Source organism: Drosophila kikkawai, chromosome 3R, assembly GCF_030179895.1.
Source record: "Drosophila kikkawai strain 14028-0561.14 chromosome 3R, DkikHiC1v2, whole genome shotgun sequence".
Classification (NCBI taxonomy): domain Eukaryota; kingdom Metazoa; phylum Arthropoda; class Insecta; order Diptera; family Drosophilidae; genus Drosophila; species Drosophila kikkawai.
In genome coordinates this window covers 38,070,576-38,087,379 of record NC_091731.1, presented here as the reverse complement: position 1 = coordinate 38,087,379, position 16,804 = coordinate 38,070,576, and the positions used below count along the sequence as shown (strand labels likewise).

General features: G+C 43.0%; 3 protein-coding genes and 1 long non-coding RNA gene across 5 annotated transcripts; 1 reads left to right on the top strand and 3 right to left on the bottom strand.

Moving 5' to 3' along the window:
* Nucleotides 1-7,752: 7,752 nt before the first annotated feature.
* Nucleotides 7,753-9,125, bottom strand: LOC108085023 (uridine diphosphate glucose pyrophosphatase NUDT14). The gene is made up of 2 exons (XM_017181469.3): nucleotides 8,590-9,125; nucleotides 7,753-8,214 (listed from the first exon to the last, which is right to left on the bottom strand). The coding sequence occupies exons 1-2, from the start codon at nucleotides 8,991-8,993 to the stop codon at nucleotides 7,980-7,982; spliced, it is 639 nt and encodes a 212-aa protein (XP_017036958.1). The 5' UTR covers nucleotides 8,994-9,125; the 3' UTR covers nucleotides 7,753-7,979.
* A 121-nt stretch (nucleotides 9,126-9,246) lies between these two features.
* On the bottom strand, nucleotides 9,247-10,139 carry LOC108085022 (uridine diphosphate glucose pyrophosphatase NUDT14). The gene has a single exon (XM_017181468.3). The coding sequence runs from the start codon at nucleotides 10,137-10,139 to the stop codon at nucleotides 9,444-9,446; it is 696 nt and encodes a 231-aa protein (XP_017036957.1). The 3' UTR covers nucleotides 9,247-9,443.
* Nucleotides 10,140-10,171: 32 nt separating this feature from the next.
* On the top strand, nucleotides 10,172-13,142 carry Pdhb (Pyruvate dehydrogenase E1 beta subunit). Of its 2 annotated transcripts, XM_017181466.3 has the most exons (6): nucleotides 10,172-10,288; nucleotides 10,359-10,600; nucleotides 11,032-11,193; nucleotides 12,043-12,454; nucleotides 12,509-12,628; nucleotides 12,705-13,142. In XM_017181466.3, exons 2-6 carry the CDS (start codon nucleotides 10,409-10,411, stop codon nucleotides 12,914-12,916), a joined length of 1,098 nt encoding a protein of 365 aa, XP_017036955.1. In that variant the 5' UTR covers nucleotides 10,172-10,288; nucleotides 10,359-10,408; the 3' UTR covers nucleotides 12,917-13,142. The 2 variants fall into 2 exon arrangements, with proteins under 2 accessions (XP_017036955.1, XP_017036956.1); XM_017181467.3 differs by lacking the exons at nucleotides 12,043-12,454; nucleotides 12,509-12,628; nucleotides 12,705-13,142 and adding an exon at nucleotides 11,446-11,964.
* Nucleotides 13,143-14,318: 1,176 nt separating this feature from the next.
* Nucleotides 14,319-14,838, bottom strand: LOC138928934 (uncharacterized). Its single transcript, XR_011445343.1, has 2 exons — nucleotides 14,556-14,838; nucleotides 14,319-14,484 (listed from the first exon to the last, which is right to left on the bottom strand). It is a non-coding gene; the product is annotated as an uncharacterized lncRNA (long non-coding RNA).
* Nucleotides 14,839-16,804: the final 1,966 nt, after the last annotated feature.

Genomic DNA, 16,804 nt, shown 5'->3' with positions numbered 1-16,804 from the left:
CATACAAAGGCTACTTGGACTCCACAAGACACATAGTTCTACCAATATATCCACCAACATAAGGGTCTCCATTAATTAGGTGTATTAGCATTGGACCATATCCACAAGAGCTTATATCTGTTTCAAATTTGATCAGATGTTTCGAACCCACAAATAACGATTACAGGCTCATTTGTAATAATATTAAAAACGTTCGTTCCAATTTCTGAATATCGTCATTTCACTTAAAGATACTTGAAGCCGAAGAATCTGTCTCATGATCTGAGAAAATCGAGGCACACGTTTTTGAAAATAAGGCACCAATTCAATAAATGGTCTTACGACGGTCTCTTAATTGCACCGATTAAAAGGACGGACCTTTAACGTAAGGATTTTCTAGGAATTGGGTCTGATTTCTCCACCGCACACCTCATAGCTCAGATACTGCGTAGTAGGTTCAAGAAACCCACATTTGGTAACGTTAAATGGCAACTCTGGTACAGTCAACACATTTAATACAACCTTCAGCCTTCGGAAAGCCTTTTCTTCCGAGTTTGCCATGATTAACATGCATCTATGTAAACTATCGCAAATAATCATGATAAATTCCAAACGCCTTAACAATTGCATGATGAAGGTAGAAGATGCACTCTTCAAACCAAACGGCACGGCAGACCAAACAGACGGCAACTCGTAATTTTTTTAAATTAATTATTTTTCAACAGAAACATTTTTCCTTCACAGGGTCTGACATAAGCGGCAAAGGCCACTGTCCGAAACCATTTTCGAATATTGCTTCCGATAGTCTAAGCACAACCTATCGTAGCACAGGGCTCGCCAATGGGAAGGCAGATGTGCAAACAACACTGCAATCAAACACATCTCTATTCCCATCTTTTAGCCAATTCAGCTCCCAAATCAAAGAATAATTGGAAAGGGCTCACCCGATACTGTCACTGTTGAATCACACAAATCAACTCGCTTCTACATGCAGCTGATGCTGCCGCTCGCAGCCGCTGATACCCATCTCGTGCACACAGATGCAATGTGACCACCGTTATCACGCCTGAAGTGCGTCACTCCAGCTCTCCGCACTTCAGCCGCAGTTCCGCCAGTGTGCTGTTGTTGTTGTCTTCCATTCTTCCCCAAATTTTCTGGCCGACACTGATGACACTTGCAACCGTCCGGCTCAACACGCGACCAGTGCATTTGACTGCCTATCACGACTCCGGTGTCTCGCACCACGCGGCTGCGCAAGCCTTCGATGCGCCACTGAATTTAATATCGACCGAAAATCACTTTATCAGAATGCCCGCGAGGCTATGGTGTGTTAACTTTAAATCACAGTATTCTAAAATTTCAGTACTCGTTACATTTTATTGTTAACAAACATTTCATTAATTTTCTAAACATGAGTATTGAGGCATTTAGACAAAATAAGCATCTTGGTTTCATGATAACATAACAAATTACATCTTCATTTTAATCATAATTTACAATTCAGACTTCTCTAATTACATAGCTTTATCAACTGGTGTATTTCCTTTTACACCCACATACTGACCCCCGCCATAACAATTCCTTCTGTTATGGTGCGGTCTCCACTGACCCCCGCCATAACAATTCCTTCTGTTATGGTGCGGTCTCCACTGACCCCCGCCATAACAATTCCTTCTGTTATGGTGCGGTCTCCACTGACCCCCGCCATAACAATTCCTTCTGTTATGGTGCGGTCTCCACTGACCCCCGCCATAACAATTCCTTCTGTTATGGTGCGGTCTTTATATCCCCTCTTGGGATTCCAAGGCATCAACCGTGCCATCCATATCATCATTCCCCACATGGGAATCAGACGCATCTCCACTTGAGTCGTCTAAATCTTTATCAATCAACGTGATTGCTTATTTGTCTATTTGGCAATGCCCTCAAAAACTCATGCGCATACTTATAAGTTCTTTTGCTTGTTAAGGATTTTAAAATGTACCGATTTCCATCTTCATTTCTTTATCTCTTTCTTTCTCCTCTCTCTCATTCGTAACAATTTCAATTTCCAATTTATCCATTTTAAGTTAATCTTGCCTTAACAAAATTGTGCTCTTACTTCCATAATTTTACCGAACCGGCATAACGTAACTTTAAATTTCTCTTTCTTTATACTTTTCTCTGTGTCATGTGGTGGTATCAAGCCCAAAGGGTGGGTCCGATTGGCATCTCTTAAGGGCTTGCATTGGTTGCACTACTAACTGTGCAGTTCGCCGCAAGTTGCACCCCGCCAAGAGCATCTTCCCATCACCTCTGCGGTCCTGGTATCCAGCCAGATGACTACTTTACAACTTTACACATGATACAATTTTCAACAATCTTTAAACTTAGTCATTTCCAACAATTCTGATAAATATTGCTGGGTCTATTTTTTCCAACCCAAACACATAACGGATTTATAACCTTGATTAATAACTATCCAACAAAATTTAAGGGACACTACTGGCAGATAACATTGCCTCACACCTCTCTGTATTCTTTAAAATCCCACTTCTGATGTCGGAGATATCCGTTATTTAATTTAACCGTAGTCGAGCCAGCGAGTTCTGTTCGCCTGCGCAGTCAAATCGAATCTGTCATCACGCCACTTTTCCTGTGGCCCTTTCACCTTTTCTTACTTTTCACTCAGATGTCATTCCTAGACAATCTCAAGCTGTCTCTCTCATTCTCTCCTATTGTTGCGACAGACGAACAGACCTCACTCAGTAACACTCCTGTTACCGACTCAACTGTCATTGCGCCTGCGCGCCAGCGACACCTACAGGGCTACCAATACCTGAGCATGCCGAATAACTCTGTTGCCATAGCAACAAGCTTTCCAAATTTGCACTTAGCAACCAACTCGCCGACATATATATCTTTGTAATTAAACCAAAAGGTCAAAGAGCCTTTTAAAAACAAGCTGTTTAACTGTAGGACAAGTTAGTACAGCCAAGCTAAATACTTAACTGCACATAGCAGTGATCTTAGCAATTAGCTGCTCCTTTATGGCAGACAATCTCTGCCGTTTAAGACCTCACAGGAGGCTGTAAATGAGTCACCTCCCCCAACAGACGGACACACAGTTCATGTTAAGGTATTAATTAAAACAAACCACAGCCAACGGCGAAACTAAATTCACATCGCCCCATTTTGGCACTTTCATTGTGGACTTTTTGCGCGGCTCTGTGGCTAGTGGTTTCTTGGCTTTCTGGGGTCTCTCCGCATCCGCTCAAATGGGGCGGAGCACACATCTAACTGGGCTCTAACGAGTGCCTAAGAGAGTGGCGGTCCGAAGAGAAAAACCAGGTAAGAGCAGGTAAATAAGAGAAATTTATATTAAGAAAAAAAGAGATCTGGCGCGTAATTAGAGCCCCAAAGCCGCCAAATCAATCAGCGGAGCAGGTGCAGCAGTTTGGCAGCCACTGGAGGCAGGTTTCCTTCCATGGAGGCGGCTCGTGTTGTTGCTTCGCTTTGCACTTGTTCCTCGCTATGTTGGGCTGTCATAAATCAAGGCAAAGAGTGTGAAATTTTTTCGCCATTTGGCCCCAACTTGGCTCTAGGCTTCATTAATATTTGCCAGCCATGTCGTCGTCGGTAGGTTGGCCCGACATTTTTAAGCCATTTATGACTTAATTTCAATTATACGCATATGGCCAAAAATATTTGTTAACACTTTGCACGGCAATTAAAATGGCAACACGTGCAGGCTGCCAACGACAGTGTTGACAAGTCGATGGATCGCTTTGGATGCTGGGAAATGGTTCATAGTTAAAGGTCGTCGTCCGCACAAGGTTATTAATAGATTTATTTATATTTTTACTTTTTGCTACAGAAATTCAAGGCTAAAAGACTTTTAAAAGGCTCTTTAATGTTTTTCAAGGCATTGTGAAAATTCAAAAAAATCTATTACTAAAAAAACCATATTATTACGCACCTTATTTTTTATAAGGTTTATAGATCAATACAGATCCTAAGTCTACCCATGCCACTGTCTTCCACAAACTTGCTAAGCCAACAAAACTTCATTAATTATGAATTGTGCACCAAATCGATTCGGCTAATAACCATAATTATGTACCTTTGCTATAACCAGACGCTGGGTGGCAGCGACTTGACACACATTTATTGGCGTTCTTGTGCCCAATCTGTCGGATGTCGCCGCACCTTGCGAAGCATATCTCGCGGATCGCGGATCGGAGAGCAAGGTGCAGGAGCAACGCCCCAATGAAGCAGCCCTCGACCTGGCGTATTCATGGTTTTAGAAAGTCCAACCACTGGGCATTAAAACGGTATTGCCAGGCGAAGCCTTTTCCTTTTCGGCCACCACAGGAAAATCCGAAATCCGAAGCCCATATATAACTCGATGGCAGAGGCAGCCGCATAAATTTCATTGCAGACATTTGGCCTTTTATTAATTGTTTGACGGCGCCCGTGCCCATGAAGCGGGACAAGCCCTCCTCCTCCGCCTCCTCCTGCTGCTCCTCCTGACTACCCCACCTGACGGCCGCCACCTGAAAAGAACCCCAGGTGAACAGCAGCAGCAGTTTCCTCTCTCTCTCTCCGACCGGGCTCTGGGTCTCTGGGCGTGATGAGAAATTTAATATTGGCAAACGGATAAAACCGCCAGATAATTATACATTTTGAGTGGACTTGGACTGCAGCTTGCTTTTGGCTTTAGCTTCAGCTTCAGCCTCGGCTCAGCCTCAGTTCGGGCTTTGCCGTTCATGCGCCTCATGATAGTATAAGATTTCATTTCATTAAAGTGCATCACGACGGACGACCGTCGACGGACGGCAGGCGGAATCAATGAGCGGCGGCGGCTGCTGCATAGCTGCTGCTGCCCCCCACCAGCGCCACAGCAGCTCCTCTTTTCCGGCCCCTGGCCCCCCAATAGCCAGCCCAATACCCACTCCCTGCTAGGCAGCTACCAGCATCCGAGACACTGCCAAAATCAAATGGCTATTTTATTTGTTAACTATTTTAAAATATTAGAAAATTATAAAAATATACCTTTTAAAAATGTAAATTATTTTCTTTTTTTATTTATATTATTACCTTAATTTCCTTCCAATGATTCGATTTTATTCGATTACATTTTTGTTTCAGTGCCGCCTTACCTTGCTTACTTTTCTTCTTATTGGCAGATTACGACGTGGCGCGGGGTGGCCGCCGCCGTGGACCTCGGCAACTTATAATCAAATCCGATAAAAAATTTCATTATTGCTCCACAGCAGCAGCAGTAACAGCAACAACAGGAAAAAAAACCATAACTGTTTTACAGGTAATTTTTAGTTGTTGTTGTTGTTATGATTGTTGGTAGACTGCACTTAATTTTCGCATGGAAACCGAGCTGCACAACACAGCTCATGATCGCGATTTCTTGATCTTCCGTCTTCCCATCCCAGAATATCATCCATCCACCTCCCAGCCCCATCTTGGACCGCAATCCCAACCCCCTTCCAACCAACTTTTCGCTCCCGTTCGTGTGCGGACGCCATTTTGAGATTGGGTTCTCAGCGCTATGGACGCAGTCCGGAGCACTGGAGGTCAGTTGGGTTGGCGCAGGAATAGAAAGAGGCTTTGATTCGAAATGGCAATCGCTGGCCTATCGCTGTCTCTGCCTCTGCTGGCTCCAGCAGCACATAAATTGGGACGTGATTATGAAATAATTGCAATTCTGTACTTTGGACCTTTGCGCAACTATCAAAAGCCAAAAGGCAAAGATACTGAGGAGCACTGAAAATAATTTGTGCTTATCCAAGGGATATTAAGAGTATTCCAACCATTTTTTTTTGCCTGAAATGTACAAGCACAGCAGCAACTGCAGCCTATCATTAATAAATTGTATTTTATAGCATTTTAATAAGTATATAAAATAACATTCCCACAGTTGTTCTATGTGCAAAGGTAAAAGAAAAGCAATCAGTTGGCTCCACTCGCTTCGATTTGCACCTTGGGGAGCTCAGAGCAAGCACTTCAAACCGGAGCAGGTGACAGGCGACAGATGAGCTCTCAGTGGGATGAGGAGGAAGCTGGAACTGCAACGGCAGCCGCGATGTGTCGCCAGACAAATCAAAAGAAATCGCTCTGGGATACGAAGCCGCTGATGATAAATTAACAGCAAAGGAAAACCGCTTTCATTCATTAGTTTTGATCTGTGATCACAGTTTCCAAGGGAGTAACAACTATTTACTTTTTCCAAGAGTTTTTACAATCAAATTAAATCAATTTCTACGCTAACAATAAACTACTTTACAAAGAAAAGTCCAGTATTACCTTTGGAGGTCTTAAAAAGTAAGGGGATTACCCTTTACTTATTATTACACAGTTAATCTCTGTAAGTTTTGTCTATCTGGTTTTCCTATCTGAGTATTAGATTAATATTATATTGGCCTTCAGATAATCCACGCAATATTCAAGCCTTATCTTTACAAATGGATTTAATTCGCCAAATAAAAAGATAACTAACAATAATAGAAAACTTGGTAATTTATTATGATTATTTTAATAACAAAGTAATACCCCCTACCAAAATCTATAAAGTATGTACATATTTTAAATATTTATTTACTTTCTTAGATAATCGCTTACCTCTTGGCATCCACTACTCTCCTCTTGGGCTGTCGTGACAAATCCCTCTTGTCGACAGTACACCTGATGCTGATCCATGTGGAACTCCCCCAACTGATTTGCATCCTCGAATCCCTCGCGGGAGAACGACGCTGAACTACCTGCGACCACTTGCTGTCTGCCAACATATATGCAAATTAAATATAATTTCAACACTCGCATTTTTGTTGACTCTGCTGCTCCTGCCTCCGCCTCGGGTCCATAATTTACATGAGGTTAACACGCAAGCGAACAGCGGACAAACACAGGGAACCGGCCTTGATTATCAGCGGCGAATCGAATGCACGCACATCCAAGGGGGATTCTCGGGCCAGGAGCTCTTAAGGCAGGGGATCTGGGACAGCGGACAGGGGCCGGGTCCCGGTCCCGGCCGCCGAAAAGGAAGTCAAGTTTGAAAAGGCTGAAAGAAATTCTATTACAATGTTGAAATATTGCCAAATCATGGCTTTGAGGTAAATAAATTTCCACGCCACCACCACCACCACTCGCCATGACCGCTGAACCTGGGATGGATGGGAGCTGATGCTGAAGCAGGAGGATGAATAGATGCAGGTACACGGCAAAAATAAATTTTTGATTGGATTTGACATGTTTGAGACGTAAAATCTCTGTTTAAATAAGTAGACTAAACTTGGTATCATATAACTCTCTAAAACATATTTGAAGAAAATAATTTTGTGTAAATACAATAAGATCTTTAAATGTGATTCAAACCCAATCTATTTCTTTCGCTGCAGCCAGGAGGACCAGGAGCGGGCACTGGAAGCTAAAGTCCCTGGCCGTGTATAAATAAGTAACCTGATCCCAGCAACACGCTGCCTGACAGCGGAGGCCCAAAAACGGCACACAGCTTCGGTTGGGATGGAATGGGTATGGGTTTGGGTATGGGCATGGGCATGGGGATGTGGTGCGATGGGATCACATCGGATGCGATCGGAACCCGTTTGGAGCTTCTGCAGCAGCCGCAGCAGCCACAGCAACCGCAGCGACTTGCGGCATTTTGATTTATAGACGATTTATGCACTTGGCTGCCGAGGTGGGAGTCAACGTTGTCGTCGACTTGACCGAATTCATGAGCGGGCAGCTGGCCGGGGTTTATTACACATATAACACATATCATAAGGTGAGCCTCTTTGGGGGCGGAATTTCATTTAGTTTTGGGATAGACTATTATGCGCTGGGCGCACTCACAATGTTCGCGGTTTTTTTGGAAAGCATTTGAATACGTGTGTGTTTAGCTAGTCCGAGTTAGTAAGGCAACACTGCGGATGCTACTCCTCATCTTATCATCTTATCACGGCCGCCGCTTATCTGGGTGAGTGTCAACAACAGCGACGAGGCCTCGTCTAGGCGCTGGCACTGGGAGCCCGGTTGGCGAAGAACCACATCAGGCCCATCAGACAGCTGGGCGGGCTGTTGTTCACGGCTCCCTTCTGGATCATGCGCTGGGCCTCCGGCAGGGACAGCTCAACCACCTCGATGATCTCGTCCTCGACACCGCCGCCAGTGGTGGCCTTGTCGGCATCGGTCACCTCGCAGTAGTACATGGTCTGTTTGGCACCCGAGGAGCCTACGCCAGATCTGAAAGAGACTCGCAGAGATTAGTGCTGGCGGAAGTATAGTGCTGGCGCAGAGATTATATGGAAATATTTAACTATTAACATTATATTTTACAAAAAATATTTTAAAAAGATAGAAAAGGTAAAGGATGAGTAACGCTCATACATATGGAAGAAACTTTTCTAATAGTGACTCATATTATTAGTTTAAGTTCTTCTTCTTCTACAGAAGTTACACGGAATATATCTAAATATGTTTACATTTTGCATTAACTTGAAAAATAACTACAGCACTTAAGCTGCGGCTTAGAGGTAAGCCAGGTGTTAACTGCCTTTTAAAAGATTTTCAAAATAATCTTTATCATTTTTCCAGCCGGATAAGAAGAGCCACACTCACCGGTAGACCATGACCTCCTCGATGCGCTCGACAGAAACATCGTAGCCGCATTCCTCCAAAACCTCCTCGCGGGCAATCTCCGCCCAGCTCTTCTCCTTATCGACAATGCCGGCGCACAGCTCCAGGGTGACCCCAATCGAGGGCGGATACTTGGTGAGGTCCACCTCGTTGAAGTTGCCCTCGGCGCTGGTGAGGATGCCATGGTAGACGGCTGGGCGGAACTGTCGGACCAGCACCAGCTTCTGGCGAGTGGTGTTGTACAGGATGATGGCCACGCTGTCGTGGACCTTGAGCAGATCCCAGTTCTTTTCCTTGCCATTCTGGACGTAGTACAGCCGGAAGGGCTTCACGTACGGGGAGTCCGCGGGCAGGGGCCCCAGCCAGATCTTGGACACGTTCTCCATGTTGCTCCGAATATTTATTACTCGACGGGCAGTGGCACTATCATGGGGCAACAGCTGACTGCGAAAGCTCCAGCCGGTGATGTGGGGCACAAGCAGATGGTTTACTCTTTGGGGGAGCTGAGCTTTTCTGACATTAAGGGCCAGGCCCCACATGGTAACACTCGTTATTTGATTTGAAAAATTCGTCAGTCATTTTAAAGAGTCCTTATTTCATTATATATTTTAGCTATATATATTATTTATTTATTTATATTCAAAAAATGTTAACACTTCCGGTCTTCTTGAAGGGTATTTTGATTTTATAAATCATATATATTTTTTATCAGCATCATCAGGCGAATTTCGGATTATTTTTAAATTTAGAATTAGGAATGCAGTTATTCTAAACTAATAAAAAATAACAGCCGTTTTCCGATTTAAAATTAATGAATTTTTGGCAGAGTTAAAAGTTCAATTAGAAGCCTTGTGAAGGAAGAACCACAGCAATCCCATCATACAGGAGGGTCCACCATTCGTCTTGGCCCCCGTTTGGACCAATTTTCTGGCCTCTTCCACGGGCAACTCTATCACCTGGATGACCTCGGTATCCACACCGCCACCGCTTGCCACCTTCTGCTCATCGCAGACCTCGCAGTAGAACAAGGTCATTGCTCCGCTGGAGGCTCCCACCCCAGATCTGTAATCGAAAACATGTTGCAAGGATTCCGTGGGCACCTGATAACCACATTCCTCCAGCACCTCCTCCTGGGCAATTTCCAACAAACTTTTATGCTTGTCCACGGCGCCGCCGCAAAGTTCCAAGGTGATTCCCATTTCCGGCGGAAACTGCTGCAGATCAGCCTCGCCCTCGGACATTACGACGTTTCTACCGCTACAGACTCCGTGGTAGACTGAACCCCGGAATTGACGCACAAAAATAAGCTTCTCTCGGGATTTGTTGAACAGTACCACCACAACACCGTCCACGATTTTTACAATGTCCGCCGTTTTCTTCACATCATCCTCGATGTAGGTGACGCGTCCCGGCTTGACCCACTTGGAGTCCTTGGGCAGGGGTCCAAACCAAATCCGTGATATGCAGCCAGGTGACTTTCCCGCGACCCAAGAGCACCAGGAGCGATGCAGTGCACCCAGAAGCTTGAACATTTTACAGCACTCGGAACGTTTTTTGAAATAAACGGCAAAGCCAAAAGTGATACCAGCCGCATTTAGTATTTTTCACCTAGTACATTTTGGCCGAGCCGCCACGGTCACACTGCCTGCATTTCCAAAGCAAAATTTCGGGACGGAAGTCGGTCCGTATACATTTTCACCTATTTTTCAGTTAGATAACAGTTTTTAAAACCCAAATTACCCCACCTGTAGCCGGACAACGATACCTATAGCCCCACAGGACAGCGAACCACACGGCGAACATGCTGCGTTCCCGACTCGTACAGGCGGCGTGCTCCGCCCAGCGCGCCTTCTCCACCAGCCAGAAGGCCCTCGCCGCCAAGCAGATGACCGTGCGAGATGCCCTCAACAGCGCCCTGGACGACGAGCTGGCCCGCGACGACCGCGTCTTCCTGATCGGCGAGGAGGTGGCCCAGTACGACGGTGCCTACAAGGTGAGTTCACTGGCTTTTCTCCCCGTCCTCTGATTACGTAAACATCAGGCAGTAGTAGTGACAGGCGGCCGCCGCAGCGGTGACAGCTGATGCAGGTGGATGGAGAGGGGGCCGGGAGGTCGAGGGGTGGTATATGCGTGCTGTATGTAACTGCTGATAATGAGTACGAATCCGAATCTGGATGCGTGATCGGAATTGGCAAGGTCACGCAGAATGTGTGTGACTGTCGGCTGATAATAGATGATTGCTCCATAAAATAGCGATTTGTTTATAGACAGAACTGATTTGAAAACCTCCGGCAACCGGCTTTTTATATTTATTTATTAACTGAATGATTTTTTACTCTCAGGGGACACTGATATCCGCCTTGGATTTTTAATGATTTCTTGGATTTCCGAATGATATTAATTAGTTTCCCATTCCCATTGCAGGTCTCCCGTGGTCTGTGGAAAAAGTATGGTGACAAGCGCATCATCGACACGCCAATCACAGAGATGGGCTTCGCCGGAATCGCCACCGGAGCGGCCATGGCCGGTCTGCGTCCCGTCTGCGAGTTCATGACTTTCAACTTTGCCATGCAGGCTATTGACCACGTGAGTTGCAGCCTCCTCCCACTCCACCACCCTCCAGCAGTAGCCTAACTACTCATATTATCTCATTGCCAAAAAACGAGAATCCAATCCAAACGCCCCACAACTCCACTTAGCTAGCTAATAGGCCAATTCAAGTGCAAGGTCGGGCCGCGGCGCTTAATGGGATAATATGGGTGGCGCAGCACTCCTGCTCCTCCAGTCAAAGAACCGGACCTCACTAATCCCCCACCCATATTATCCGATTACGTGCAGGCAAAGATACTCGGTTGCGTTAGGCCGCCGATTGGGGACCGCCAGCTGCCCCTTAGCCGCATAATCGAGAGTCCTCGCTCCACCTGGATAGCCGAGATCAACGACATTCTGAACAGAGATCGAGTGGGCGGTGGCGAGGTGATTTCCCCGCCGAAGGACAAAAGCAAACCGGACAGAATGCAGGCGGAACGCCTCATCGTCATCCGACGCCGGAAGATGAAGAAGCACAAGCTGAAGAAGCTGCGCCGCAAGATGAAGTTCGAGTGGGCCAAAGTGCGCCAGCGTCGGGAGATGCGCAAGGAGAAGGCGTTCCAGGCCAAGCTAATGTCCCAAATCAAGCAGGCGGAGGCCTTCAGTGCGGAGCAGCACGTGGCCGAGATACTGCGGCAGGCGAACGAGACGCCACTGCCACGCTTCTGGAAGGGACGTCGCCTGCCCGCATTTATCATTAAGCAGAAACTAGGAATTAAGTGAAGGAGTCGAGAAGAGGAAGAATAAAATGCGACTGTATTAACTTGATCTTGAATTGGTGTATTAGCCAGGCATCGAAAAACTGATTGCTATTCCCTAATCCCCGATTGTTTCCCCTCAAACTAGATCATCAACTCGGCCGCCAAGACATTCTACATGTCCGCCGGCGCCGTCAACGTGCCCATTGTGTTCCGTGGTCCAAATGGCGCCGCCCAGGGAGTGGCCGCCCAGCACTCACAGTGCTTCGCTGCCTGGTACGCTCACTGCCCTGGCCTGAAGGTCGTCTCTCCCTACGACTCGGAGGACGCTCGTGGCCTGCTGAAAGCCGCCATCCGGGATCCCGATCCCGTTGTGGTCCTGGAAAACGAGCTCATGTACGGCACAGCGTTCCCCATTGGCGACAATGTGACCGACAAGGATTTCCTTGTGCCCATTGGCAAGGCGAAAATCATGCGACCGGGCAAGGACATCACCATTGTGGCGCATTCCAAGGCGGTGGAGACGTCGCTGCTGGCAGCCGCCGAGCTGGCCAAGAAGGGTAGGACTTGAAATTGCCTGCAATCGCAGTTCACCTTTATCCTCGTCATTGCAGGCATCGAGGCTGAGGTCATCAACCTGCGCTCCATTCGTCCGCTGGACGCGGCGACCATCTTCGCCTCGGTCCGAAAGACCCACCATCTGATCACCGTGGAGAACGGCTGGCCACAGCACGGTAGGTTGATTGCGCTTGAATTAGCCCCAAAAATGGGTAAACCTTAAGCCAATGCCTACATTTTAACTACTTGCAGGCGTGGGTGCCGAGATCTGTGCCCGCATCATGGAGGACCAGACCTTCTTCGAGCTAGACGCCCCCGTCTGGCGCTGCGCCGGCGTCGATGTGCCCATGCCCTATGCCAAGACACTGGAGGCTCACGCCCTGCCACGCGTCCAGGATCTCGTAGAAGCGGCGCTCAAGGTGCTGGGCGGTAAGGCGGGCAAGGCCGTTGCCGGCGCCAAGTAGGGCCACGCAGGATCGATCACTAACCCCCCAAGCTAACTAAATTTAATGTCCTCATCGAGAAACGCTGCCTCTGGTCCAACCGAGCACTGTTCCCGCACACAAATTAGCAAGCACCGAACTGGAAAACGAAAAAGGGAAAACCAATCGTATTGAATAGTTGAATTATTTGGTCATAGAAATCTCTTCTGAAAATAAACGAAAACATTTAAATGTCATAAAAAGAAAAGGTTTTTTATTTTCTGTTTATTGTGAATTCAAGTTCTACATTTTAATTGCAGCTTACTCCAGGAATTGCTAAAGAAAATCTTTCTGAGAAAGCTATTGATCTTGTTCTTGGAAACTTTAAAGAAAAACAAAACAATTATCTTCTTAATCTTCTTAATGCATTTACTAAGAATTAACCTTAGTTTTAAGCTCCGTTTCCCTTGGACGCAAAGCTTACTGAAATTACTGATAATAAACAATTATTACGGGGAAATAAAGCATTCATGTTTAATCTTCTGAGAAAGGGGAGCAAAATATATATATTATTTTCCTTTCAAATTCAAAGAAATATTTACAGTTTGTTTCCATCAATTATTAGTAAATATTACTATATCTTCAGAAATTTGTTTAATATTTTTATTAATTTTTTTCTGCTAACCTTTAACAGGATAGGAAACCGGGAAATCCTTGCGCTTTGAAAATACATCTCGAAGGCCTAATCATAAGAAAGCAAAAATAAATAATAATAAAAAGAAAAAACATATAAAAATTAAGGTAAGTGGGAGGAGGTGCGATCCCACGCCCTATCAATCAGTCACATAATTTTTATACTATTGCAGGGCATTATAATTTCAATCAAAAGCGCAGTGAAGGAGATATTTCCGACCGCATAAATCATATATATTTTCGATCAGCATTAATATTCGAGTCTTTCTTCTTAACATTTCAAATGCTGGATAAATATTAACATTTTAATATCCCTTTAACGGTATTATAACTTCAGTCTGAAGCTACATAGTAACGCAATGAAATAATAATTATAATAATTAAAAATAAAACTAAAAATATATATTCAAATAATTTTTAATTGCAAGAGTATGCAAACTTCGGTGTGCCGAAGTTAGCTCCCTTTCTTGTTAAATGTGAATTTTTGTTTAAATTTATATTTAGAAATTTAATAAAAACTAACCCTGTTTCTGGCTTAACTTACAAATTAAAAAATTAAACTACTATTACTACTACCACTACCTCGAAATAAAATGCTTAAAAGTAATAATTTTCTAAAGTGTTTTTATAATTATTATTTTTATTATTAATTTAACAGTAATGTTGGGGAAGAACCATTCACTTGTTTTTTAACACCCAAAATAACCCTATTTGTAGTCCCTCATGCCCGATTCATTGAAATACATTTAAATACATTTTAAAATATTTATTTTTTCTATAAAATACAATTCAATTAATTGTAAAATATTTATGTTAATTTATGTATGTTAAACGGCAAAAGTTCCTTCTCCTTTGAGTTTATATGCGGTGTTTATTTAAGCAAATCGGTCACGCTCGCCAGCGGACGTGTTGTTAATCTGCAAGCAATTAAAAACAATTTTTTTTTAGACATAGTACCGATTATTACCTTTGATATTAGCAATATTACCTGATCAACATTACAACAGACTTCATTATCGCCGCACTCTACCATACGGGATTGTACTCTTCTCTCGGCCATGCAGTATTGTCGAGCCACACACTGACTTTGCCCATCATCGCCGCAAAAGCGAATGGAATGTGCTCGTCCCATGCCCAGGAAGGCAGACAGGACGATCAGGACAGCGAAAATCCAGCTTGGTGACATTGTGCAAAGTGGAATCAAAATTGAGACTGAATCGAAGAGCGGCTGGGAGTGGTATTTATACCCAGCCTTATCAGCCGTATGTCATTATTACAGCTTTTCCCAGGAATGGGATCTTGTTCTGGGAAAGCTTAAAGAAAGAAAAGCACTTATGAGATGACTTCTTAATGCATTTACTAAGAATTTACCTTGTTTTAAGCTCCGATTCGTTTAGACGTACAGCCTAGTGAAATAACTAATAAAAACAATTGCATATTACGGGGAAATGGAACTTTAATTTTTAATCTTCGAAGAAATCTTTATAGTTTTTTTTTTTTTTCATTAGTTAATATTAAATATCATTAATTCTTCAAAATTTCTTTGATCTCCTTATTATATTTTTTTCTGCTAAACTGTAAAAGGCAAAGAAACCGGGAAACCCTTGCAGTTTGAAATTTTATCTAGTTGGTCTAATTTGAAATCTATCATAAGAAAGCAAATAAATAATAATAAATAGACAAAACATTGTTTGGTGTGGGCATATAAAAATTAAGATAACTAAGGGCAGGTGTGGTCACACGCCCTATCAATCAATCACAATATTTCTATAGACTTCCGGGGTATTATAGTTTTAATCAAAAATTTTCAAAATTTGTTAAGTGGTTTCTACGTCAATTTACTCAAAAATTGGCGAAAATTTGAAATTCTTAAATTTAGTATGCAGATTTATTAGCCTGTTAAAACCGAGCAAGAACAACTTTCGGAATAAAAATTGTTGTATTTTTGGCTTAGTTATTCTTTTTTAAGCTTTAATTTTCCCAAAAATTAACATATCAAATGATGGATAAATATTTACATTTTAATATTCCTTTAAAGCTTTTAAGGCTTCAGTCAGAAGCTGGTAACGCAGTGAAATAATAATTATAATAATTAACAAGAAAGGAAGCTAACTTCGGCACGCCGAAGTTTGTATACCCTTGCAGATTGGTTTTGATATTTATATTATAAATTTAAATGCTTAAAACACACACAAAACAGAGTTTCATTACATTTTACCTATACTTATTATGTTTACAGTTTGACAGTTACAGTTTTACATTCCCAGTTTTACATTTTCTCTACATTTACCGATCGTTTATATGGCAGCTGTATGATATAGTTGTCCGATTTGCTTTTTATTTTTACCAAAATTCTGAAATAATAAAAAGGCTCTAAAAGTAAAATTAAATATTTAAAATATCATAACTAACCCAAAACAGCATCAAAATCAATTCTGTAAGCATTTCTATGCTAGTTTTTTCTAGCTTAAGAGATCTGCATCTTAAATTTTTAATTTAAAAAAATCGAATTTTAGGCCGATTTTTGAGAATTTTAATGATGTAACCCTTGTCAATTTTTTGAAAAATGAACAAAAAATTTATTCTTTCCGGACATGGCTAGATATATTCACCTGTTGATGCTGATCAAGAATATATATGGTTTATAGGGTCGGAAATGACTGCTTCAATGCGTTACTAGCCTCTGACTGAAATTATATGTAATACCCTGCAAGGGTATAATAAAACTAAACAAGAAAGGAAGCTAACTTCGGCGCGCCGAAGTTTGTATACCCTTGCAGATATTATTTCATTACATTTTACCTATACTTATTATGTTTATAGTTTGACAGTTGCAGATTTACATTCCCAGCCTTACATTTTCTCTACATCTACCGATCGCTCCTATGGCAGCTATATGATATAGATGTCCGATTTTTATGAAAGCTAACTTCGGCACGCCGAAGTTTGTATACCCTTGCAGATTGGTTTTGATGTTTATATTATAGATTTAAATGCTGTAAACACACACAAAACAGAGTTTCATTACATTTTACCTATACTTATTATGTTTACAGTTTGACAGTTACAGTTTTACATTCCCAGCTTTACATTTTCTCTACATTTACCGATCGTTTATATGACAGCTATATGATATAGTTGTCCGATTTTCATAAAATTTTTACCAAAATTCTTAAATAATAAAAAAAGCTTATATCTAAAAGTAGATAAGAATATGTTGAAAAACAACGAAGTTAT

Excerpts from the sequence above, each read along its gene's own strand:
- LOC108085023 (XM_017181469.3), bottom strand. The coding sequence starts at position 8,993 with ATGGAGAACGTGTCCAAGATCTGGCTGGGGCCCCTGCCCGCGGACTCC. Across the intron at positions 8,215-8,589 it reads GAGGAGGTCATGGTCTACCG|ATCTGGCGTAGGCTCCTCGG; the intron begins GTGAGTGTGGCT and ends AGTCTCTTTCAG.
- LOC108085022 (XM_017181468.3), bottom strand. The coding sequence starts at position 10,139 with ATGTTCAAGCTTCTGGGTGCACTGCATCGCTCCTGGTGCTCTTGGGTC.
- Pdhb (XM_017181466.3), top strand. The coding sequence starts at position 10,409 with ATGCTGCGTTCCCGACTCGTACAGGCGGCGTGCTCCGCCCAGCGCGCC. Across the intron at positions 11,194-12,042 it reads CCATGCAGGCTATTGACCAC|ATCATCAACTCGGCCGCCAA; the intron begins GTGAGTTGCAGC and ends CCCTCAAACTAG. Across the intron at positions 12,629-12,704 it reads GAACGGCTGGCCACAGCACG|GCGTGGGTGCCGAGATCTGT; the intron begins GTAGGTTGATTG and ends AACTACTTGCAG.